Below are 26,985 nucleotides of genomic sequence, written 5' to 3'. Positions count from 1 at the left end.
CTTGTGAATAATACCAAACAGTACAACATAGTATGATCTTTACAATTGAATATATCTCAAATATTGTACATATTTAATATAGCTATAGGCCTTTTTACATACAAGTTGTTTTGTACAGAGTTTTATGCAATAACAGATCCACAGGTTATCTCACACTTACTTCTCGCTCACACACTTTTTTACAGGTTATTTTCCATGACGAAGTTCTTTGGTGTAGAACTCCAACACGGGACGGAGCGTTTGACTACGCTGCTGATTGGTGTAGAACTCCAACACGGGACGGAGCGTTTGATTACGCTGCTGATTGGTGTAGAACTCCAACACGGGACGGAGCGTTTGATTACGCTGCTGATTGGTGTAGAACTCCAACACGGGACGGAGCGTTTGATTACGCTGCTGATTGGTGTAGAACTCCAACACGGGACGGAGCGTTTGATTACGCTGCTGATTGGTGTAGAACTCCAACACGGGACGGAGCGTTTGATTACGCTGCTGATTGGTGTAGAACTCCAACACGGGACGGAGCGTTTGATTACGCTGCTGATTGGTGTAGAACTCCAACACGGGACGGAGCGTTTGATTACGCTGCTGATTGGTGTAGAACTCCAACACGGGACGGAGCGTTTGATTACGCTGCTGATTGGTGTAGAACTCCAACACGGGACGGAGCGTTTGATTACGCTGCTGATTGGTGTAGAACTCCAACACGGGACGGAGCGTTTGATTACGCTGCTGATTGGTGTAGAACTCCAACACGGGACGGAGCGTTTGATTACGCTGCTGATTGGTGTAGAACTCCAAGGGACGGAGCGTTTGATTACGCTGCTGATTGGTGTAGAACTCCAACACGGGACGGAGCGTTTGATTACGCTGCTGATTGGTGTAGAACTCCAACACGGGACAGCGTTTCTTACTTGATTGGTGTAGAACTCCAACACGGGTTTGTGGAGCGTTTGATTACGCTGCTGATTGGTGTAGAACTCCAACACGGGACGGAGCGTTTGATTACGCTGCTGATTGGTGTAGAACTCCAACACGGGACGGAGCGTTTGATTACGCTGCTGATTGGTGTAGAACTCCAACACGGGACGGAGCGTTTGATTACGCTGCTGATTGGTGTAGAACTCCAACACGGGACGGAGCGTTTGATTACGCTGCTGATTGGTGTAGAACTCCAACACGGGACGGAGCGTTTGATTACGCTGCTGATTGGTGTAGAACTCCAACACGGGACGGAGCGTTTGATTACGCTGCTGATTGGTGTAGAACTCCAACACGGGACGGAGCGTTTGATTACGCTGCTGATTGGATGCTGGATGACGGACTGATTATTTTGTTTCACTTATTGTCTTTAATGCTTTAACCTCACAGCTAAATCAATGACATCATTAAACAAGTATGTTTACAACAGTATTCGATTGAAGCCTGTCATTTCTTACTTGTAACAAGCCCATGTGTGTTTGTGTGTGTGAGAGAGAAATGGGGTTTGGGGTCATAGAGATCGGATCCTAAGGTTATTGCTCTAAAGACAGAGATCTGGCAATGCATGTTTACTAATAGTATCAGTTGAGAAAAGAACTGAACAAAAACTATTGAAAATGAGCATCCCTTTCTCTCTCTCCCTCTGCCACTCCCTTCTTCCTAAATCCATGGACATTTGAATGTGTGATGCTGGTGTTTAGCTAGAGAGGGATGGGGGGGGGGGCATAAGAATCCACCCCCCCCCCCATGATTGGATGGATGGAGTGGGAGGATGGATGGAGGGGAGAGGATGGGCGGACGGCTGGCTGGAGGATGGATGGATGGAGGGGGTGGATGGAGGGGAGAGGATGGGCGGACGGCTGGCTGGAGGATGGATGGATGGAGGGGGGTGGATGGAGGGGAGAGGATGGGCGGACGGCTGGCTGGAGAATGGATGGATGGATGGAGGGGGGAGAGGATGGGCGGACGGCTGGCTGGAGAATGGATGGATGGAGGGGGGTGGATGGAGGGGAGAGGATGGGCGGACGGCTGGCTGGAGGATGGATGGATGGATGGATGGAGGGGGTGGATGGGCGGACGGCTGGCTGGAGAATGGATGGATGGATGGAGGGGAGAGGATGGGCGGACGGCTGGCTGGAGAATGGATGGATGGAGGGGGTGGATGGAGGGGAGAGGATGGGCGGACGACTGGCTGGAGGATGGATGGATGGAGGGGGGTGGATGGAGGGGAGAAGATGGGCGGACGGCTGGCTGGAGGATGGATGGATGGAGGGGGGGTGGATGGGCGGACGACTGGCTGGAGGATGGATGGATGGATGGATGGAGGGGAGAGGATGGGTGGACGGCTGGCTGGAGGATGGATGGATGGAGGGGGGTGGATGGAGGGGAGAGGATGGGTGGACGGCTGGCTGGAGGATGGATGGATGGAGGGGGGTGGATGGAGGGGAGAGGATGGGCGGACGGCTGGCTGGAGGATGGATGGATGGAGGGGGTGGATGGAGGGGAGAGGATAGGCGGATGGCTGGCTGGAGGATGGATGGATGGAGGGGGTGGATGGAGGGGAGAGGATGGGTGGACGGCTGGCTGGAGGATGGATGGATGGAGGGGGTGGATGGAGGGGAGAGGATGGGCAGACGGCTGGCTGGAGGATGGATGGATGGAGGGGGTGGATGGAGGGGAGAGGATGGGCGGACGGCTGGCTGGAGAATGGATGGATGGATGGAGGGGAGAGGATGGGCGGACGGCTGGCTGGAGAATGGATGGATGGATGGAGGGAGAGGATGGATGGCTGGAGGATGGATGGAAGGATGGAGGGGGTGGATGGAGGGGAGAGGATGGGCGGACGGCTGGCTGGAGGATGGATGGATGGATGGAGGGGAGAGGATGGGTGGACGGCTGGCTGGAGGATGGATGGATGGATGGAGGGGGGTGGATGGAGGGGAGAGGATGAGCAGACGGCTGGCTGGAGGATGGATGGATGGATGGAGGGGAGAGGATGGGTGGACGGCTGGCTGGAGGATGGATGGATGGAGGGGGGTGGATGGAGGGGAGAGGATGGGTGGACGGCTGGCTGGAGGATGGATGGATGTATTTATGTGCTGCTTTCTTATGTCCATGGTTTAGTGTTAACAAACGGGCTGGGAAGTGGATGCATTCAGCTAACTGAAAGAGAAAATGTCCAAACATCCCATTGGTTCAGCTGCTAGCTGGACCAAAACAACCGAGGCTTCCCACAGTGACTGATTTGGGAGAGTCATACACATCACTGTGGGGAGCATCAGAGCTGCAGACCTCGTTTCATTTCCCTGTGTGTTCAGCCAGCTCCCATGTTGTGTATGTATGTAGTGTTCTAGTGAGGAAGGCACTGAGTTGTGAGCGCTGTTGATAATAACACAGTATCTGCCATGCCCAAGATGACAGCCAGCTGTGGTATCCATGGTTACAGTACGCTGTGTTCTACAAGCAGAAGGCTTTAGTTTTGGAGTCTATTCTATTATTGTCTGTTGTTCTTGTTGTTTTAACTCCTCTTCTCTCAACCTTCAGTCTGATTCCTGGTGGGGTTGAAGTGTAAAGGGTGGTTGCCCTTGGTAACAACAGGTTGTAGTTGGTGCAGCGAGGAGTGTCTGTTTCTAGATGGAAAAGCGAGGGGGTTGTTAAGAGGACTGAGTCCTGGTTTGGGGCAGGAGGGTATTGTAATCTCTATAAGTCTCCCATTTAAACATGGCTGTAGGGTTTGAGTTGTGTGTGTAATGGGAGCCTATAGACTGGTCTCTCGCAGGAACATGGTGCCGATGCTGTAGGACACTTTCCTCAGGGGAGCTGGGGGGGCGGAGCGGGAGCTTGTCAGGGAGGCATGGCTATGGGAAGTCCCCCCCTCCAGGAAGTAGCATGTTCCCGGGATCTCCTTAGGAAAATTATCAGGAAGCTCCAACCGGGAACGAGGGACGAAAGAGAAAGAGCAATCGTCTTTCAGCAGCCTGGAGAGAAGAAAAGAGGGAGAGAGGAAAAGAGGGAGAGAGGGAAGAAGGGAGATGGAAAGGGAAGAGGGAACAGGGAGAGAGGGAAGAAGGGAGATGGAAAGGGAACATGGAGAGAGGGAAAGAGAAAGAATGAGGAGAGAGATTTAAACACTCATGGTGTGTGTGTGTGTGTGTGTGGTATATTTAGCTACAGATTGGGATTTGGAGATTTCTCCAAACAGCAGACTCTCCAGGGAGTGATGCAGCCTTGTTCCGAATGAGAAAAGGCCACAAACCCAGGCATTATTCACAAGCTACAGGTGTGTGTTCGTGCTGAAGGGGGGTATGTACACACACACACACCACACACACACACACACACACACACACACACACACACACACACACACACACACACACACACACACACACACACACACACACACACACACACACACACACACACACACACACACACACACACACACACGGTTTATTTAAATCTGCAACAATTAGCCCTCTTTGTGTCATGCGAATAATGAGTGATTCTAAGGAGAGAACGTCCTTGACTGCAAAAATAGAGGTTTCCAAGGCAACGCTTTTGACTCACTGACTCACAGAATGGACACCAGAGAGAGAAAGAGAGAGGGACAGAGAAAGTGAGAGAGAAAGACCCAGGACAGCAACCCAATTAGACCCAACCAAAACATGAGAAAACTAAAAGATAATTGCTTGACACATTGGAAAGAATTAACAAAAAAACAGCGCAAACCATGGTGCTATTTGCCCCTAAACAGAGAATAAACAGTGGCAGAATACCTGACCACTGTGACTGACCCAAACTTAAGGACATTTTTGACTTGCCTTGCTATTGGGAAAGGCTTCCAAAGGCAGACATGGCTCTCAAGAGAAGACAGGCTATGTGCTCACTGTCCACAAAATGAGGTGGAAACTGAGCTGTACTTCCTAATCTCCTGCCCAATGTATGACCATATTAGAGACAAATATTTCTCTCAGATTACACAGATACATTTGAAATAATAATTACGAGGGAGAGAGAGAGGGAGGGAGAGAAAAAGGGAGAGAGAGAGAAAGAGGGAGAGGGAAAGAGAGAGAAAGAGGGGGGAGAGATGGGGTGGGAGAGAGAAAAAGAGGGAAAGAGAAAAAGGGAGGGAGGGAGAGAGAAAAAGGGAGGGAGGGAGAGAGAACAAGGGAGAGAAAGATGGGGAGAGAGAGAGAGAGGGAGAGAGAGAAAGAAGGAGAAAGGGTGGAGAGAGGGGGAGAGAGAAAGAGGGAGAGTGAGAAAGAGGGAGAGAGAAAAAGAGGGAGAGAGAAAGATGGGGGGGAGAGAGAGGGAAAGAGGGGAGAGGCAGAAAGAGGGGAGAGAAAAAGAAAGAGGGGGAGAGAGGGAAAGAGGGAGACAGAGAGAGAGGGGGGGAGAGAGAGAGAGAGCGAGGGAGAAAGAGAGAGGGAGGTTGAAAGAAAGGAAAGAAAGAGGGAGAGGGGGGGAGAGGGAAAGAGGGAGAGAGAAAGAGGGAGAGAGAGAGAAAGAGTGGGAGAGAGGGTGGGAGAGAGAGAGGGAGGGAGAGAGGGAAAGAGAGATGGAGAAAGAACACTAAGATCAGCTCTCATCTCAAAGTGTTTGCCTCAACATCACAGTCACTGTGTGCGTGTGTGTGTGTGTGTGTGTGTGTGTGTGTGTGTGTGTGTGCGTGCGTGCGTGCGTGCGTGCGTGCGTGCGTGCGTGCCTGCCTGCCTGCCTGCGGGTATGTGTTAATGACGTATCACAAATTCAGTGACTGGATGTGACCATTTATGTCTCTAATGTCCTTAGAGACTGAAAGCTGCTCTATTGCCATTCATTCTCCGCCCTCACATATACACATGCACCACACACACACACATACACAGGTGTACTCACCGGTATGTGGTTGGGCTGACGTTGATGCATCGAGGGTGGCTGCCAGACTCAAACTTGCTGGCCAGTGTGACATTGTTGCCAAACAGACAGTACCTGGGCATCCTCACCCCAACCACCCCCGCCAACACTGAGCCTGTATGGATACCTATACGCAGCTGAAGGGTGGAGAGAGGGAGGGAGAGTAGGGGGTGGTGGGAGTAGTAGAGAGAGAAAGAGATGTCCGTTGAACCCTGACCGGTGAGGGACAGTAGAAACCGTTTCAGTAGAGGGCTAAAACAGACGTATACACTGAGAATACAAAACATTAGGAACACCTTCCGAACACTGAGTAATGCTGTGGGGGTCGCCTTTCATCAGCCAATGATTGTCAAGCAAATAACTGTCGGTCTAATGGTCTAATGGTAATTGACCGTTAATTAACATAAACACATTTTGCATCTCCTGGCTTCCACACATACGGTAGCTTACAAGTCATTTAAAAAAGGAAAGTAAATCCATGTAATATAGTCTACACCTTCAGAATAAATCCATTATTTATTTTAGACAGGTCGAAAGAAGCAGGATATGAAGAAAATGGTCTGTTTCAGAAGAACAGAATAACATACTCTGAGTTGTCCTCATGTTAGGTCCTGATCTGGCTGTGCCATATGGCTGTGGGCTACACTAGGTCATTTAGTTGTCCTTATGTTAGGTCCTGATCTGGCTGTGCCATATGGCTGTGGGCTACACTAGTTCATTTAGTTGTCCTTATGTTAGGTCCTGATCTGGCTGTGCCATATGGCTGTGGGCTACACTAGTTCATTTAGTTGTCCTTATGTTAGGTCCTGATCTAGCTGTGCCATATTGCTGTGGGCTACACTAGTTCATTTAGTTGTCCTTATGTTAGGTCCTGATCTGGCTGTGCCATATGGCTGTGGGCTACACTAGTTCATTTAGTTGTCCTTATGTTAGGTCCTGATCTGGCTGTGCCATATGGCTGTGGGCTACACTCATAAAGAAGACAAGATCTGCTTATAATTCTGTGGTACTACTTTATATTGTTTTATAGTAGGAAGAATACAATTGAACAAAGCTGAATAAAATAGAAAGGATATTGTCTCCAAATGATTTGAGGCAGTGCGCACATGCAGCTATTCTGTGTTGAGAGTTGAACAAAGAAACAGGTACTCCTATATGTTCCATGTATTAATGTAACTTCAGATGTTCTACAAACGTTGGGCTGTTGTGATGTGTAATACATTGTAAAGCTGCATGATGGGACTCTAATGATGATTTGAAAAAAGTATCTTGAAAGACATGAGCTCTGCTTTGTTTATTGAGCCGGCTGTACACACTCCAATAGTCTCTCAATCACAACTTGACAAGCACTTCATAATGCCTAGGATTTCCCAGCGGCATCCCCTTTGTGGCCCCTAGTGCACCCTAAAAAATCAATGCCTTTTGCGGTGCGGAGTACTGAGTTGTGCCCTTCTCCCTGAGTGTGCTTCGCAATCCGAAGCTCCTCTCAGTCGCACGGCTCTCCATCATGTGATCCGGTCCTTCTCACAGGCTACAAGTGAAGACATCCTTATCCAATTTCGAGGTGCATATTGAATAAAAACAATTCATCAGCCAACAAGATAAGTAGGCCTAACGAAGAGCAAAAGCACTAACCTATGTCAATCTACCATCCCCCATAGTACAAAAGTCAACCTTTTCTATTCTCTGTGAGAAATACATATTCCAAACATAGTCTGGGACAGTTGTGGGATGCGATAGATCTCAAATGAATACAACCACTAGCATCAAAAAACCTTTTTTACACAATGTGACTGACGCAACAGATCAGAACGTTTAGCCTAAAATGTTGATAAAATATGAGGCTATTTCTTCACATTATGAACACAGTAATGCTCACATGGTAGTAGGCTGGAAGGGCATATGTTCCATTAGTGGAAAACACCATTATCAATAGTGACTGCAAATGTGATTCTGCATGTAACGCTTTTATTATAAAAAAGGTGTCTGTTTATCTTCCCCAAACTTGAAACTCACGCTCTGTTTATATATGCCAGTTAGGCTCTACACCCCTTCATTTTATTAAGTTATTTGGCCACTTTAGTTGTGATACGAACCTTATTAAAACATATAGGCCTATGGCCTATGGGCAAAAATGCATTGTTTATTTTGCTGGGCATGATTCACTAGTGATAATATATCATTCATAAGTGATAGGCTAATATTGCCACCCATCAGACTATTCTTGATTTAATCTTGTCTTCACATATATTATTTAGTGTATGTGTGACATCTGTTTTGATTTAGTAAGGACCATTAACATGAAACTGTATCAAAACAGGGGCAGCGAGAAAAAATGCATGTCATCTCTGCAACATGAGTTCATGGGCTCCCATGAAGTGTTCCATTTTCAAATACATTTGCATTGATGTCAGAGTGATTAGAGGGACAACAGAGTGCTGAGTACCAGGCAGTTAGTAAGTTTGGTGGGCTACTAATGATCAGCAGCATCAGAGCTTGGAGAAGCCTAATTACCGTGACTAAACGGTCATGTGGAATTTGTCTGCCGACGTGACCGCCGGTGTGACAGTAATACAGTCACCGCAACAGCCCTAGAAGTGGATCTCTAATGATCCACTTCAGTATCTCATCTCCATGGTTACTAACACCAATGAGCACATGCCAGCACACCAATGTGAGTAACCTTGGCAATGAGAGAGAGAGACCAAAGCCTCGTCATCACAGCAGGACAGATAAATGAAGAACCTCAAGCCCAGGGGACCCCATTTCCTCCTATCACCCCCCTGTCAGCCCCCCTGATAGCACTCCTGACAAACCCCCCACACCCACTGAAGACACACATAAGGGTAGCCTAGTGGTTAGAGCGTTGGACTAGTAGCCGGAAGGTTAGTAGCCGGAAGGTTGCAAGTTCAAAACCCCAAGCTGACAAGGTACAAATCTGTCGTTCTGCCCCTGAACAGGCAGTTAACCCACTGTTCCTAGGCCGTCATTGAAAATAAGAATTTGTTCTTCACTGACTTGCCTAGTTAAATAAAGGTCAAACATTTTTTTTAAAGACACAGATTGTACTCCTTATGGACTCACAAGGGAAATATATACAATAAAATAAACTTTTTCCTAAACTCTGCTGTCCAAACACCCAGCGCGGCCTAGAGCTTCTGTCTGAGGACCAGCTAGGGTCACCCAGCCACATAATAATACACACAGGCACAAACAACCTGAGAACACAGCAGGACAGGGTGGCTCCAGCACTCAAGGGACTGAATGAAAAAGCTTCTGTGGGACACTCTCCCAGATCAACGAACATTCTCCCAGATCAACGGACACTCTCCCAGACCTGTGGGACACTCTCCCAGATCAACAAACATTCTCCCAGATCAACGGACATTCTCCCAGATCAACGGACACTCTCCCAGACCTGTGGGACACTCTCCCAGATCAACAAACATTCTCCCAGATCAACGGACATTCTCCCAGATCAACGGACACTCTCCCAGACCTGTGGGACACTCTCCCAGACCTGTGGGACACTCTCCCAGACCTGTGGGACACTCTCCCAGACCTGTGGGACACTCTCCCAGATCAACGGACAATCTCCCAGACCTGCGGGACTCTCCCAGATCAACGAACATTCTCCCAGATTAATGGACACTCTCCCAGACCTGTGGGACACTCTCCCAGACCTGTGGCACACTCTCCCAGATCAACGAACATTCTCCCAGATTAATGGACACTTTCACAGACCTGTGGCACACTCTCCCAGATCAACAAACATTCTCCCAGATGAACGGACACTCTCCCAGACCTGTAGGACACTCTCCCAGACCTGTAGGACACTCTCCCAGATCAACGGACATTCTCCCAGATTAATGGACACTCTCCCAGACCTGGGGGACACTTTTGCAGATCAACAAACATTTTCCCAGACCTGCGGGGCACTCTCCCAGACCTGCGGGACACTCTCCCAGACCTGCGGGACACTCTCCCAGACCTGTGGGACACTCTCCCAGACCTGTGGGACACTCTCCCAGACCTGTGGGACACTCTCCCAGACCTGAGGGACCACCTCCCACCCCATGCCCCCCACTCCCGCAAAGAGGGCCTCAACATGAGTCACACATATGCCCAGACCATGAGCGGGCAAACAGGCCCAACCCCCACTCTTACACTAGCCCAAGCCAATGGCATGTAGCAGATGCTCAGCAGGCTCTGCTCACACTTACTGGTCTGAGGCCAAACCACAAGACGAACAACATTGGAGACTTTATGGAACACAAAGCCATCACTATCTTATCCTGGAATATCCAAGGCCTGAGGTCATCTGCCTTTGGTCTAAAGAGCAGGAACCTGGACTTCAAAGAAATCAGAAATACAGACATTGTCATCCTACAAGCAACATGGAAAAGAGGACATTGACCCACTGGTTGCCCTCTAGGTTTCAAAGAGCTTGTAGTTCCATCCACCTACCAGGTGTGGAACAGGGAAGGGACTCAGAGGGTATGCTAATTTGCTATAGAGCAGACGTAACTCACTCCATCAAATTAATCAAAACAGGAATATTTTACATTTGGCTAGAAATTCTAAAGGAAATTATCTCAGAGAAAAATGTCCTCCTGTGTGCTACCTATATCCCCCCAAGTGAATCTCCATACTTTAATGAAGACAGCTTCTCCATCCTAGAGGGGGAGATCAATCATTTCTATGTCCAGGGACATTTACTAGTCTGTGGCGACCTAAATGCCAGAACTGGACAAGAACCTGACACACTCAGCACACATGGGGACAAACACCTGCCTGGAGGTGACAGCATTCCCTCCCCCATATGCCCCCCTAGCCACAACTATGACAACATAACCAACAAAAACGGGTCACAACTCCTGCAGCTATGTCGCACGCCAGGTCTGTACATAGTCAATGGTAGGCTTTGAGGGGACTCCTACGGTAGGTACCCCTATAGCTCATCTCTTGGCAGTAGTGCTGTAGACTACTTTATCACTGACCTCATCCCTGAGTCTCTCAGAGCGTTCACATTCAGCCCACTGAAACTCCTATCAGATTACATCAAAATCACAATCTACTTGAACGGAGCAAGAATCAACCACGAGGCATCGAAGCCGAACAAACTGTATACTATTAAAAAAAATGTATAGATGGAAGGAGGGTAGTGTAGAAACCTACCAAAAACAACAAATCCAATCCCTCCTAGACAACTTCCTGGACAAATTTTTTTCCTCCAATAGTGAAGGTGTAAATTTGGCAGCAGGAAGCCTGAACAATATATTTGACCTATCAGCTAACATATCACATTTGAATTCAGGCAGAAAACCTAAGACAACTAACAATGAGAATATGGATAAATCACTTCTCCAACCTTTTCAGCCCAATAACAAAGAACAAACAGCAAAAACATATACATGATCAAATACACATCTTAGAATCAACTATTAAAGACTACCAGAACTCACTGGATTCTCCAATTACATTGTATGAACTACAAACCCTCGAAACAAAAAAAGGCCTGTGGGGTTGATGGTATCCTCAGTGAAATTATAAAATATACAGACAACAAATTCCAATTGGCTATTCTTAAAACTCTTCAACATTATCCTCAGCTCTGGCATATTCCCTTTTATTTGGAACCAAGGCCTGATCACACCAATCCACAAAAGTGGAGACAAATTTGACCCTAATAATTACCGTAGAATATGCTTCAACAGCAATCTCTCAAAAACCCTCTGCAGTATCATCAACAGCAGTGAAGACAATGTATTAAGTACGGTTGCAAAGGGTCGGAAACTTTCCGGGAAATGTTCCATGGGAAGTTAAGCCCGGGATTATGTTTAAATTCATCAAAAAAGCTAGGACATAGCAGTGAACCTTTTTTGTGGGATACACATAAAGCAATTCTAGGTCTTGTGGCATATTTTGGTTAATCTAGCCCCAATTAAATGGAATTGCAACCCTCTGCATGCACAGTGCATTCTTCCATCACATGCACAGTGCATTCTTCCATCACATGTACAGCTGATTCTCAAGATCTTGCACACGAATGAGATGCTATTGAGCCCACAGTACTACACTGTCTGAGCCAAGGACTACATGCTTTCTGGTAAGTTTTGATTGCAATACTGGGTGGGATGAATATATTTTATATGACATACATGATGTTTTTGTTAACTAGTAAAAAGTAGCCTGCAGCAAAGTGTGTTTACAATCATTTCTAACTTGTTAACAATTTCTGCTAGTTAGTTTTTGCTACCATGTGGGGTTTAGCTTGCTTGAGCCTGCCAACTGGGGAGTGTTCATTCACCTGTTTCCATACATGTTTCATTTAAAACATTTATCTAATAAAGGAGTTATTTAATCGAACTGCTTAACTATTTATCTGTACATGGAATGTATTTGTTTGTTTTTTCCCCAAAATTTTTCTGATCTTTACAGGAAAATGCCACTATCTGATGTGTGGAGACATTTCACTGCAACTATTGTGGAAGAAAAAGCTGTGTACATTCGCCGGTCTACCAGCTAATTCTTGGGCTACAATATCTCTTTTTCCAATTGGCCTGGACCCTTTATTGCCGACATGGAGCCCCGCTGATCCATCACGACTGGTCTCCCGACGTAATCGTCTGAGGTGGTTTCAACAGGCTTTTCCGTCTGCTATCTCCGGCCCGCTAGCTTTCTGAATCGGTGTGTCTCGAGCTCGCCTAGCGTAGTAGCGACTACCGAACGGCTCCCTGACTCACCTATTGCTGCTCATTGGACCCTGTCACTAGGCTACACATGCCTCTCCCTAATGTCAATATGCCTTGTCTACTGCTGATTAGTTTAGTTATTATTGTTTATTTCACTGTAGAGCCCCCAGCCCCACCCTAAATGCCTTAGATAGCTCTTTTGTCCCACCCTCCACTCATGCGGAGACCTCACCTGGCTTAACTGGTGCCTCCAGAGACGCAACCGCTCTCATCGTCACTCAATGCCTAGGTTTACCTCCACTGTAAACACATCCTACCATACCCATGTCTGTACATTATGCCCTGAATCTATACTACCACACCCAGAAATCTGCTCCTTTTATTCGCTGATCCCAATGCACTAGACAACCAATTCGTATAGCCTTTAGCTGTACCCTCATCCTACTCCTTCTCTGTCACTCTGGTGATTTAGAGGTTAAACCAGGCCCTGTAGCCCACAGCACCACACTTATTCCCCAGGCACTCTCATTTATTGACTTCTGTAACCGTAAAAGCCTTGGTTTCATGCATGTTAACATCAGATGCCTAAGTTAGTTTTATTCACTGCTTTAGCACACCACGCCAACCCTGATGTCCAAGCCGTGTCTGAATCCTGGTTTAGGAAGGCCACCAAAAATTCAGAAATTTCCATCCCCAACTACAACATTTTCCGACAAGAAAGAACTGCCAAAGGGGGCGGAGTTGCAATCTACTGCCGAGAAAGCCTGCAGAGTTCTGTCATACTATCCAGGTCTGTGCCCAAACAATTCGAGCTTCTACTTTTAAAAATCCACATTTCCAGAAATAAGTCTCTCACTGTTACATCTTGTTATAGACCCCCCTCAGCCCCCAGCTGTGCCCTAGACACCACATGTGAATTAATTGCCCCCCATCTATCTTCAGAGTTTGTACTGTTAGGTGACCTAAAATGGGATATGCTTAACACCCCGGCCATCCTACAATCTAAATTAGATGCACTCAATCTCACAAATTATCAAGGAACCTACCAGGTACAACCCTAAATCTGTAACCATGTGAACCCTCATAGATATCATCCTAACAAACTTGGCCTCTAAATACACCTCTGCTGTCTTCAACCAGGATCTCAGCGATCACTACCTCATTGCCTGCTTCCATAATAGGTCCGCAGTCAAACGACCACCCCTCATCACTGTCAAAATCCCCCTTAAACACTTCAGCGAGCAGGCCTTTCTAATTGACCTGGCCCGGGTATCCTGGAAGGATATTGACCGCCTCCCATCAGTAGAGGACGCCTGGTTGCTCTTTAAAATAGCTTTCCTTACCATCTTAAATAAGCACTCAGAACTAAGAACAGATATAGCCCTTGGGTCTCCCCAAACTTGACTGCCCTTGACCAGCACAAAAACATTTTGTGGGGTACTGCATTAGCATCAAATAGCCCCTGCGATATACAACTTTTCAGGGAAGTCAGGAACCAATATACACAGTCAGTCAAAGAGACATGTGCATCCTGTAGCACTAATTCCAAAAAGTTTTGGAACACTAAAGTCCATGGAGAATAAGAGCACCTCCTCCCAGCTGCCCACTGCATTGAGGAAACTCAATGATAAATCTACGACAATCGATTATTTCAATAAGCATTTTACTAACCCATACCCCGGCCAAAAGCTCTGCACCCCCCGCAGAAACTTGCCCAAGCCCCCCCGCTTCTCCTTCACCCAAATCCAGACAGCTAATATTCTGAAAGAGCTGCAAAATCAGGATCCCTACAAATCAGCTGAGCTAGACAATCTGGACCCTCTCTTTCTAAAATTATTTGCCGAAATTGTTGCAACCCCTATTACTAGCCTGTTCAACCTCTCTTTCGTGTCGTCCGAGATCCCCAAAGATTGGAAAGCTGCCGCGGTCATCCCCCTCTTCAGAGGGGGATACACTCTAGACCTGTATCCATATGCCCTGCCTTTCTAAAATCTTCAAAAGCCAAGTTAACAAACAGATCACCGACCATTTAGAATCACATTGTACCTTCTCCACTATGCAATCTGGTTTCTGAGGTGGTCAATGGTGCACCTCAAAGTCCTAAACAATATCATAACTGCCATCGATAAAGGACAGTACTGTGCAGCCATCTTCATCAACCTGGCCAAGGCTTTCGACTCTGTCAATCACCACATTCTTATCGGTAGACTCAATAGCCTTTGTTTCTCGAAGGACTGCTTCGCCTGGTTCACCATCTACTTCTCTGATAGAGTTCAGTATGTCAAATCGGAAAGGACCTGTTGTCCGGACCTCTGGCAGTCTCTAAAGGGGGTGCCACAGGGTTAAATTCTTGGGCCGACTCTTTTCTCTGTATATATCAGTGATGTCGCTCTTGCTGCTGGTGATTCTCTGATCCACCTCTACGCAGACAACACCATTCTGTATACATCTGGCCCTTCTTTGGACACTGTGTTAACAAACCTCCAAACAAGCTTCAACGCCATACAACACTACGTCCGTGGCCTCCAACTGCATTTAAATACTAGTAAAACTAAATACATTCTCTTCAACCGATTAATGCCCGCACCTGCCTGCCCCTCGAGCATCACTACTCTGGACGGTTCTGACTTAAAATATGTGGACAACTGCAAATACCTAGATGTCTGGTTAGACTGTAAACTCTCCTTCCAGACTCACATCACACATCTCCAATCCAAAATTAAATCTAGAATTGGCTTCCTATTTCGCAACAAAGCCTCCTTCACTTGTTCTGCCAATACATACCCTCGTAAAACTGACTATCCTACCGATCCTCGACTTTGGAGATGTCATTTACAAAATAGTCTCCAAAATTCAGATTCCAAGAACACAGGATGAGATGTTACTATCCTTTGTGCAAGCACTTCCAAGAGTTAATGAACAGTGAGCCTGGTGAAAGTTGGGGAGCGCATCGTCAGTAGTGTACCTTTGGTTCCTAGGGTGTTTCGGCCTTTCACACTATACACCCTCCCCAAAGGCGGCCAACGACAGGGTGATCAATCCTACGCTTGCGTCCCATTCCCAATTAGTCATAGGAGTTGCCTTGTTGATGATAGCCAACATCCCATGGGACTATGCATGACAGGGGCGTCCTCCTCCCCGAGTCAAGCATTGTTGACCGGCTACCTCCTGGCCCTCTCACTTCGGGGCCCAGCTGGGGTCTCTACTCAACAAATTGGATGCAGTCTATCACAGTGCCATCCATTTTGTCACCAAAGCCCCATACTACCCACCACTGCGACCTGTACTCTCTCGTTGGCTGGCGCTCGCAACATATTCGTCGCCAAACCCACTGGCTCCAGGTCATCTAAGTCTATGCTAAATAAAGCCCCGCCTTATCTCAGCTCACTGGTCACCATAGCAACACCAACCCGTAGCACATGCTCCAGCAGGTATATTTCACTGGTCATCCCCAAAGCCAACACTTACTTTGGCCGCCTTTCCTTTAAGTTCTCTGCTGCCAATGACTGGAACGAATTGCAAAAATCACTGAAGCTGGAGACATATCTCCCTCTCTAACTTTAAGCATCAGCTGTCAGAGCAGTTTACCGATCACTGTACCTTTACTCAGCACATCTGTAAATAGCACACCCAACTACCTCATCCCAATATTGTTATTTATTTATTTTTGCTATTTTGCACCCCAGTATCTCTACTTGCACATCATCATCTGCACATCTACCACTCCAGAATTAATGCTAAATTGTAATTATTTCACCTCTTTGGCCTTACCTCCCTAACCCTAACCTCCCTAACCCTAACTACATTTGCACACACTGTACATAGCTTTTTCTATTGTGTTATTGACTGTATGTTTGTTTATTCCATGTGTAACTCTGTGTTGTTGTATGTGTTGAACTGCTTTGCTTTATCTTGGTCAGGTCACAGTTGTAAATGAGAACTTGTTCTCAACTGGCCACCTGGTTAAATAAAGGTGAAATAAAAAAGAAAAGAGGTGAAAATGATGAATCAGACACCTTATCGATAGCAACAGCTTATGGTCCTCCTGGAATCAGACACCTTATCGATAGCAACAGCTTATGGTCCTCCTGGAATCAGACACCTTATCGATAGCAACAGCTTATGGTCCTCCTGGAATCAGACACCTTATCGATAGCAACAGCTTATGGTCCTCCTGGAATCAGACACCTTATCGATAGCAACAGCTTATGGTCCTCCTGGAATCAGACACCTTATCGATAGCAACAGCTTATGGTCCTCCTGGAATCAGACACCTTATCGATAGCAACAGCTTATGGTCCTCCTGGAATCAGACACCTTATCGATAGCAACAGCTTATGGTCCTCCTGGAATCAGACACCTTATCGATAGCAACAGCTTATGGTCCTCCTGGAATCAGACACCTTATCGATAGCAACAGCTTATGGTCCTCCTGGAATCAGACACCTTATCGATAGCAACAGCTTATGGTCCTCCTGGAATCAGACACCTTATCGATAGCAACAGCTTATGGTCCTCCTGGAATCAGACACCTTATCGATAGCAACAGCTTATGGTCCTCCTGGAATCAGACACCTTATCGATAGCAACAGCTTATGGTCCTCCTGGAATCAGACACCTTATCGATAGCAACAGCTTATGGTCCTCCTGGAATCAGACACCTTATCGATAGCAACAGCTTATGGTCCTCCTGGAATCAGACACCTTATCGATAGCAACAGCTTATGGTCCTCCTGGAATCAGACACCTTATCGATAGCAACAGCTTATGGTCCTCCTGGAATCAGACACCTTATCGATAGCAACAGCTTATGGTCCTCCTGGAATCAGACACCTTATCGATAGCAACAGCTTTTGGTCCTCCTGGAATCAGACACCTTATCGATAGCAACAGCTTATGGTCCTCCTGGAATCAGACACCTTATCGATAACAGCTTATGGTCCTCCTGGAATCAGACACCTTATCGATAACAGCTTATGGTCCTCCTGGAATCAGACACCTTATCGATAGCAACAGCTTATGGTCCTCCTGGAATCAGACACCTTATCGATAGCAACAGCTTATGGTCCTCCTGGAATCAGACACCTTATCGATAGCAACAGCTTATGGTCCTCCTGGAATCAGACACCTTATCGATAGCAACAGCTTTTGGTCCTCCTGGAATCAGACACCTTATCGATAGCAACAGCTTATGGTCCTCCTGGAATCAGACACCTTATCGATAGCAACAGCTTACGGTCCTCCTGGAATCAGAAGGTTTTTTGACTCAATGGAGGAACGTAGTCAGAGGAATGCTGATGAATGTCTTGCTCGAGCTGTGTATGCAACTGGTTCACCTCTGATGCTCACAGGCAATGTGTATTGGAAGAGATTTCTGAACCTTCTTCACCCAGAATACACCCCTCCAACTAGACATGATTTATCCACTCATTTGTTGGATGCAGAGTTCAACAGAGTTCAAGTGAAGGTCAAGCAAATCATAGAGAAAGCAGACTGTATTGCAATCATCTCTGATGGGTGGTCAAATGTTCGTGGGCAAGGAATAGTTAACTAAATCTTCTCTACCCCTCAAACAGTATTCTACAAGAACACAGACACAAAGGACAACAGACACACACCGGTCTCTACATTGCAGATGAGCTGAAGGCAGTCATTAATGACCTTGGACCACAGAAGGTATTTGCACTGGTGACAGACAATGCTGCGAACATGAAGGCTGCTTGGTCTAAAGTGGAGGAGTCCTACCCTCACATCACACCCATTGGCTGTGCTACTCATGCATTGAATTGGCTCCTCAAGGACATCATGGCACTGAAAACAATGGATATACTCTGCAAGAGAGTCAAGGAAATGGTTAGGTATGTGAAGGGTCATCAAGTTATAACAGCAATCTACCTCACCAAGCAAAGTGAGACGAAGAAGAGCACCAAATTGAAGCTGCCTAGTGTTGTCGTCATGTTTGACAGTCTCCTGGAGGGGAAGGAGTCTCTAAAAGAAATGGCCATATCACAGTCCGCCGATATGGACAGCCCCATCAAGAGGACCCTCCTGGTGATGTATTTTGGGAGAGAGTGGTAAGCAGTCTGAAACCTATATCCGTAGCCATTGCACAGATTGAGGGAGACAATGCCATCCTGTCTGATGTTCAGACTCTGCTTGCAGATGTAAGAGAAGAAATCTGTACTGCCCTGCCCACTTCACTGTTGCTCCAAGCAGAGGAAACTGCAGTTCTGAAATACATCAAAAAGCGTGAAGACTTTTGCCTGAAGCTCATACACACCGCAGCGCACATGTTGGACCCCAAGTATGCTGGCAAGAGCATCCTGTCTGGTGCAGAGATCAACAAGGCCTATGGTGTCATCACTACCGTATCTCGCCACCTTGGCCTGGATGAGGCGGCAGGGTAGCCTAGTGGTTAGAGCGTTGGACTAGTAACCGCAAGGTTGCAAGTTCAAATCCCTGAGCTGACAAGGTACAAATCTGTCGTTCTGCCCCTGAACAGGCAGTTAACCCACTGTTCCTAGGCCGTCATTGAAAATAAGAATTTGTTCTTAACTGACTTGCCTAGTTAAATAAAAGTAAAATAAAAAAATGAGTGCAAGGTTCTTGGCAATCTGGTGAAGTACACTTCCAAGCAAGGGCTTTGGATTGGATAAGCAATATGGCAACATATCTTATCAGCCACCTGGTGGAAAAGGACTTTGTGGATCTGAGGCTGTTTCCACTGTTGACTTCATCCTCTTCCAAATCCACCAACATCAGCCGCCTCAGAGTGCAACTGGCCCAATATTACCACAATATATATATAATATAATATATTCCAGGAGGACCAAAATATAACATTTCTATCTATATTATTTTAAAACGTTTGTGAGTGTAATGTTTACTAATGTTTCTCTTGTTTATTTCCTTTTTGTTTATTGTCTATTCCATTTTCTTTGGCAATGTAAACATGTGCTTCCCATGACAATAAAGCCCTTTGAATTGAATTTGAGAGTGTGAGAGCAGAGAGAGTGACGGGGGGAGGAAGGGAGAACAGGGAGAGAGTGATGGCAAAGGTGTGCTATTCTGATCACACTGCCATAGAGATGAACAGGTTGCCAGATGTTTTGAAGAAAGAGGAGATTGAGAGAGATGGACAGATTGCCAGATGTTGAGGAAAGAGGAGATTGAGAGAGAGATGGACAGATTGCCAGATGTTTTGAAGAAAGAGGAGATTGAGAGAGAGATGGACAGATTGCCAGATGTTTTGAAGAAAGAGGAGATTGAGAGAGAGATGGACAGATTGCCAGATGTTTTGAAGAAAGGGGAGATTGAGAGAGAGATGGACAGATTGCCAGATGTTTTGAAGAAAGAGGAGATTGAGAGAGAGATGGACAGATTGCCAGATGTTTTGAAGAAAGGGGAGATTGAGAGAGAGATGGACAGATTGCCAGATGTTTTGAGGAGATTGAGAGAGAGATGGACAGATTGCCAGATGTTTTGAAGAAAGAGGAGATTGAGATGGAGCAGGAGCGACAAGTTAAGGTGTGGTATTTTAATATTTCTCTCTACAAATGGACCCCCTCTCCCCTCTAAACAATGAACAGTAAACATTACACTCTGAAAAGTTCCAAAGGAATATAGACATTTCAAGTGTCATTATGGCTGTACACAGTGTTGTAACGATGTGCAAATAGTTCAAGTACAAAAGAGGAAATAAATAAACATAAATATGGACTCTATTTACAATGGTGTTTGTTCTTCACTGGTTGCCCTTTTCTTGTGGCAACTGTTCACATATGTTGCTGCTGTGATGGTACACTGTGGTATTTCACCCAGTAGATATGGGAGTTTATCAAAATTGGATTTGTTTTCAAATGTGGGTCTTTGTAATCTGAGGGAAATATGTGTCTCCAATATGGTCAAACTACCTCTCTCTCATAGACTACTTTACATAACACAGTGGTATTGGCTAGTTGTGAGCACGCTGACTGAAAAGCGTTTATCCGCCTGAAGTAGTTTGAACGAGCAGAGTATCTCTCTATGAGAGAGGGAACAAATCATTAGAGAGAGAGAGGGAACAAATCATTAGAGAGAGAGAGGGAACAAATCATTAGAGAGAGAGAGGGAACAAATCATTAGAGAGAGAGAGGGAACAAATCATTAAGAGAGGGAACAAACAAATAATTAGAGAGAACAAAGAGGGAACAAACAAATAATTAGAGAGAGAGAGGGAAAACAAATAATTAGAGAGAGAGAGGGAACAAACAAATAATTAGAGAGAGAGAGGGAACAAACAATTAGAGAGAGAGAGGGAACAAATCATTAGAGAGAGAGAGGGAACAAATCATTAGAGAGAGAGAGGGAACAAATCATTAGAGAGAGAGAGGGAACAAATCATTAGAGAGAGAGAGGGAACAAATCATTAGAGAGAGAGAGGGAACAAATCATTAGAGAGAGAGAGGGAACAAATCATTAGAGAGAGAGAGGAACAAATCATTAAGAGAGGGAACAAACAAATAATTAGAGAGAGAGAGGGAACAAACAAATAATTAGAGAGAGAGAGGGAACAAACAAATAATTAGAGAGAGAGAGGGAACAAACAAATAATTAGAGAGAGAGAGGGAACAAACAATTAGAGAGAGAGGGAACAAATCATTAGAGAGAGAGGGAACAAATCATTAGAGAGAGAGAGGGAACAAATCATTAGAGAGAGAGGGAACAAATCATTAGAGAGAGAGGGAACAAATCATTAGAGAGAGAGAGGGAACAAATCATTAGAGAGAGAGAGGGAACAAATCATTAGAGAGAGAGGGAACAAATCATTAGAGAGAGAGGGAACAAACAAATAATTAGAGAGAGAGAGAGGGAACAAACAAATAATTAGAGAGAGAGAGGGAACAAACAAATAATTAGAGAGAGAGAGGGAACAAACAATTAGAGAGAGAGAGGGAACAAATCATTAGAGAGAGAGAGAACAAATCATTAGAGAGAGAGAGGGAACAAATCATTAGAGAGAGAGGGAACAAATCATTAGAGAGAGAGAGGGAACAAATCATTAGAGAGAGAGAGGGAACAAATCATTAGAGAGAGAGAGGGAACAAATCATTAGAGAGAGAGGGAACAAATAATTAGAGAGAGAGAGGGAACAAATCATTAGAGAGAGAGAGGGAACAAATCATTAGAGAGAGAGGGAACAAACAATTAGAGAGAGAGAGGGAACAAATCATTAGAGAGAGAGAGGAACAAATCATTAGAGAGAGAGAGGGAACAAATCATTAGAGAGAGAGGGAACAAATCATTAGAGAGAGAGAGGGAACAAATCATTAGAGAGAGAGAGGGAACAAATCATTAGAGAGAGAGAGGGAACAAATCATTAGAGAGAGAGGGAACAAATCATTAGAGAGAGAGGGAACAAATCATTAGAGAGAGAGAGGGAACAAATCATTAGAGAGAGAGAGGGAACAAATCATTAGAGAGAGAGAGGGAACAAATCATTAGAGAGAGAGAGGGAACAAATCATTAGAGAGAGAGAGGAACAAATCATTAGAGAGAGAGAGGGAACAAATCATTAGAGAGAGAGAGGGAACAAATCATTAGAGAGAGAGAGAGGGAACAAATCATTAGAGAGAGAGAGGGAACAAATCATTAGAGAGAGAGAGGGAACAAATCATTAGAGAGAGAGAGGGAACAAATCATTAGAGAGAGAGAGGGAACAAATCATTAGAGAGAGAGAGGGAACAAATCATTAGAGAGAGAGAGGGGAACAAATCATTAGAGAGAGAGAGGGAACAAATCATTAGAGAGAGAGAGGGAACAAATCATTAGAGAGAGAGAGAGAACAAATCATTAGAGAGAGAGAGGGAACAAATCATTAGAGAGAGAGAGGGAACAAATCATTAGAGAGAGAGGGAACAAATCATTAGAGAGAGAGGAACAAATCATTAGAGAGAGAGGGAACAAATCATTAGAGAGAGAGAGGGAACAAATCATTAGAGAGAGAGAGGGAACAAATCATTAGAGAGAGAGAGGGAACAAATCATTAGAGAGAGAGAGGGAACAAATCATTAGAGAGAGAGAGGGAACAAATCATTAGAGAGAGAGAGGGAACAAATCATTAGAGAGAGAGAGGAACAAATCATTAGAGAGAGAGAGGGAACAAATCATTAGAGAGAGAGGGAACAAATCATTAGAGAGAGAGAGGAACAAACAAATAATTAGAGAGAGAGAGGGAACAAACAATTAGAGAGAGAGAGGGAACAAATCATTAGAGAGAGAGGGAACAAATCATTAGAGAGAGAGAGGGAACAAACAAATAATTAGAGAGAGAGAGGGAACAAACAATTAGAGAGAGAGAGGGGAACAAATCATTAGAGAGAGAGGGAACAAATCATTAGAGAGAGAGAGGGAACAAACAAATAATTAGAGAGAGAGAGGGAACAAACAATTAGAGAGAGAGGGAACAAATCATTAGAGAGAGAGGGAACAAATCATTAGAGAGAGAGAGGGAACAAATCATTAGAGAGAGAGAAACAAATCATTAGAGAGAGAGAGGGAACAAACAATTAGAGAGAGAGAGGGAACAAATCATTAGAGAGAGAGGGAACAAATCATTAGAGAGAGAGAGAACAAATCATTAGAGAGAGAGGGAACAAATCATTAGAGAGAGAGGGAACAAATCATTAGAGAGAGAGAGGAACAAATCATTAGAGAGAGAGGGAACAAATCATTAGAGAGAGAGGGAACAAATCATTAGAGAGAGAGAGGGAACAAATCATTAGAGAGAGAGAGGGAACAAATCATTAGAGAGAGAGGGACAAATCATTAGAGAGAGAGGGAACAAATCATTAGAGAGAGAGAGGGAACAAATCATTAGAGAGAGAGAGAGGGAACAAATCATTAGAGAGAGAGAGCACGATACAGAGAACGGGGTTAAAGGGCATAGCTATGCCAGTCGATTTCTGGTAAAATAAACTATAGGCCAAAAACATGCACACCAGACACATGGACTCACAGGCACACACACACACACACACACCAGACACATGGACTCACAGGCACACACACACACCAGACACATGGACTCACGTGCACAGACTGATACAGGCATACACATGCATGGCCACACGCAGCGTTACAATTGTGTAGTTCCCGTTTTTAAGGAATGAAGGAGACGGACGGACGGATGGACGGACGGACGGACGGACGGACGGACGGACGGACATACATACATACATACATGCTGGCCGCGTTGCGTCCGTGTTGCAAAATAAGTTTACACATACATGTTAATCTATAATTTCATACAAACTGCTGGCCCGCGTCAATGAGCGTCTGTGAAGCCAGGCACTAAAAATACAACTTGGTTCTTTTTAAGACGCTTGACGCAGTGCAAGTCATGCCTGGTTATTAGGAGCATATACCCACGAGGGTGATTGAAAAATGAAAGAGGTCCACCCTCCAGTCCAGTTGGTTGCAGTAATGCACAAAGTTGGTTGCCAAAGGCATATAAACTCCACAGAAGACTGAAGAGAGATAATTTTTTTATTTTTTTTATTTCACCTTTATTTAACCAGGTAGGCTAGTTGAGAACACCTTTATTTAACCAGGTAGGCTAGTTGAGAACAAGTTCTCATTTACAACTGTGACCTGGCCAAGATAAAGCATAGCAGTGTGAACAGACAACAGAGTTACACATGGAGTAAACAATTAACAAGGCAATAACACAGTAGAAAAAAAAGAGAGTCTATATACATTGTGTGCAAAAGGCATGAGGAGGTCGGCGAATAATGACAATTTAGCAGATTAACACTGGAGTGATAAATGATCAGATGGTCATGTACAGGTAGAGATACTGGTGTGCAAAAGAGCAGAAAAGTAAATAAATATAAACAGTATGGGGATGAGGTAGGTAAATTGGGTGGGCTATTTACCGATAGACTATGTACAGCTGCAGCGATCGGTTAGCTGCTCAGATAGCAGATGTTTAAAGTTGGTGAAGTTACTAGAAACTAACAAGGTTTCACCTTTCATCAGTGGATTCATTGTCAGAGTGGAGAACATGTGATTTTGTGTGAATCAAAATCAAATCAAAGTTTATTTGTCACGTGCGCTGAATACAACAGGTGTAGCTTAGTGAAAGAAGAAGTTACAGGTCTGCGAGAGCCAGAAATCTTGGTTGTTTGTAGGTGACCAAATACTTATTTTCCACCATAATTTGCAAATAAATTCATTAAAAATCCTACAATGTGATTTTCAGTATTTTTTCCTCATTTTGTCTGTCATAGTTGAAGTGTACCTATGATGAAAATTACAGGCCTCTCTCATCTTTTTAAGTGGGAGAACTTGCACAATTGGTGGCTGACTAAATACTTTTTTGCCCCACTGTACAATAGAAAGGCATAATACAGTAGCGAGGCTACATACAGTAGCGTGGCTACATACAGTAGCGAGGCTACATACAGTAGCGTGGCTATATACAGTAGTGAGGCTACTAGGACCATGCCTCGGGACTACCTGACATGATGACTCCTTGCTATCCCCAGTCCACCTGACCGTGCTGCTGCTCCAGTTTCAATTGTTCTGCCTGTGATTATTATTATTTGACCATGCTGGTCATTTATGAACATTTGAACATCTTGGCCATGTTCTGTTATAATCTCCACCCGGCACAGCCAGAAGAGGACTGGCCCCCCCACATAGACTGGTTCCTCTCTAGGTTTCTTCCCAGGTTTTGGCCTTTCTAGGGAATTTTTCCCAGCCACCGTGCTTCTACACCTGCATTGCTTGCTGTTTGGGGTTTTAGGCTGGGTTTCTGTACAGCACTTTGAGATATCAGCTGATGTACGAAGGGCTATATAAATATATTTGATTTGAGATATATTCTATGCTCAAAATGACTAAATTATATTATTTTCTACTAAAACAATTGCTCAGAAAAAATATTTGTTTAACAAGTAATAATTTTTTCTGTCTCAAAAAGATAGGGGTTAACATTAATGACACCCCATTTTTCTCTCAGTAATTGTATTAGTATAAAATAATATAATTTCCCCATGCTCTGTATTTGTATTATTTATTTTATACAGTATTTTGTCATCTCTATCAAGGGTGCCAATAATTTTGGTTGTGACTACATGTGATTCGCAGCACCCTTGTATTGTTGTCATGACAACAGAGAGAGACATAGGTTGTGTTTTAAAGGTTGTGCGAGGTTGGTGATTTTTATTGCTGGTTGCCGTTTGGTAGAATATCTAGGTGGAAGCAAGCTAAAAAACAACCTGGAGCTCTGAGCCAACACACACACTCACAGACAGATGATCACACACAAACACAATGTTGACTCTGACAGCGTTACTGGCCAACTGACATAGACAGCTGGATGTAAGAGAAAAGGGCCTCTCTACCTGTGGAGACGGGAGAAAGGCAGATTGCCTGAACGTGACTTTCTCTCTAACCGAACACAAAACAGCCCAACACAAAGCTCAACTATTTCCTGTAAGACATGAAACATCAGCTTAACAGAAACAACCGTCATTAACTAGCCAAAAACAGTCCTGCTGCCACGCCACAATTCTCCCATCACCATGGTAACTGCACACTACGCATTCCCATGTTCTATCCATCACCGTGGCGACCGATGTGTTCGCAATAAGTGAATTACACACATAGGTGCTGTGGCTCACAAGTTGCAAGCATACATACGCACTTTCACACACATTTATTGTACACTCACACACAACAAAAAAACACAAACATTGTAGTGTTGGTCCGTGTGTGTTTATGTGCTTGTGTCTGTGCATGTGTGCCTGTGTGTGTGCGCATGTACTTTATTCCTTGTGAAGACACGTTTCATCTCATCAGTTGTCAATGAAGGGGAATATGAGAGGGGCTCCATTGTCAGCATCTACAGCTGGTTAAGAACTTTCTTCCCAATGTGCCATGACACAGATGATTATATCAACACACACACACATCTGGGACTGTAAGCCAGGCCAACGAGCAGCAAGCACAACACAACACAACACAACACAACACAGCACAGCCAAAGATATTCAGAACTAACCCAAGATAGCAGGGCTGGGCGGTATACCATATTTTACTATCTACCGGTACTGATGCACGGACTGGTTTGGGTTTTTACTTTACCTTCTATAAAGATATTTTAATGTTTGGTTTGTTAAATGTGACACGCCGTGTGTAACGTCCATTTTTATAGTTTACTCTGCTACTTGAGTCAGCCCTCTCTGCCCTCTCTGCTCTCTCTGCCCTCTCTGCTCTCTCTGCCCTCTCTGCTCTCTCTGCTCTCTCTGCCCTCTCTGCCCTCTCTGCTCTGCCCTCTCTGCTCTCTCTGCCCTCTCTGCCCTCTCTGCCCTCTCTGCCCTCTCTGCTCTCTCTGCCCTCTCTGCTCTCTCTGCCCTCTCTGCCC

General features: G+C 45.2%; 1 protein-coding gene across 1 annotated transcript in view; it reads right to left on the bottom strand.

Moving 5' to 3' along the window:
* Positions 1 to 2,775: 2,775 nt before the first annotated feature.
* Positions 2,776 to 26,985, bottom strand: part of LOC118396894 (guanylate cyclase soluble subunit alpha-2-like) — a 161,074-nt gene continuing 136,864 nt past the window's right edge. The window contains exons 8-9 of the mRNA XM_052468009.1: positions 5,863 to 6,017; positions 2,776 to 3,959 (exon numbers count right to left, since the gene is read on the bottom strand). Of these exons, the coding sequence (XP_052323969.1) occupies positions 3,740 to 3,959; positions 5,863 to 6,017 (375 nt within the window). The 3' untranslated portion in view covers positions 2,776 to 3,739. The remainder of the gene's footprint in view (positions 3,960 to 5,862; positions 6,018 to 26,985) is intronic.

This window comes from Oncorhynchus keta, chromosome 18 (assembly GCF_023373465.1).
Source record: "Oncorhynchus keta strain PuntledgeMale-10-30-2019 chromosome 18, Oket_V2, whole genome shotgun sequence".
NCBI classification, from domain to species: domain Eukaryota; kingdom Metazoa; phylum Chordata; class Actinopteri; order Salmoniformes; family Salmonidae; genus Oncorhynchus; species Oncorhynchus keta.
Note: the sequence above shows the minus strand (reverse complement) of the source record. Positions and strands in the feature narration are given on the sequence as shown.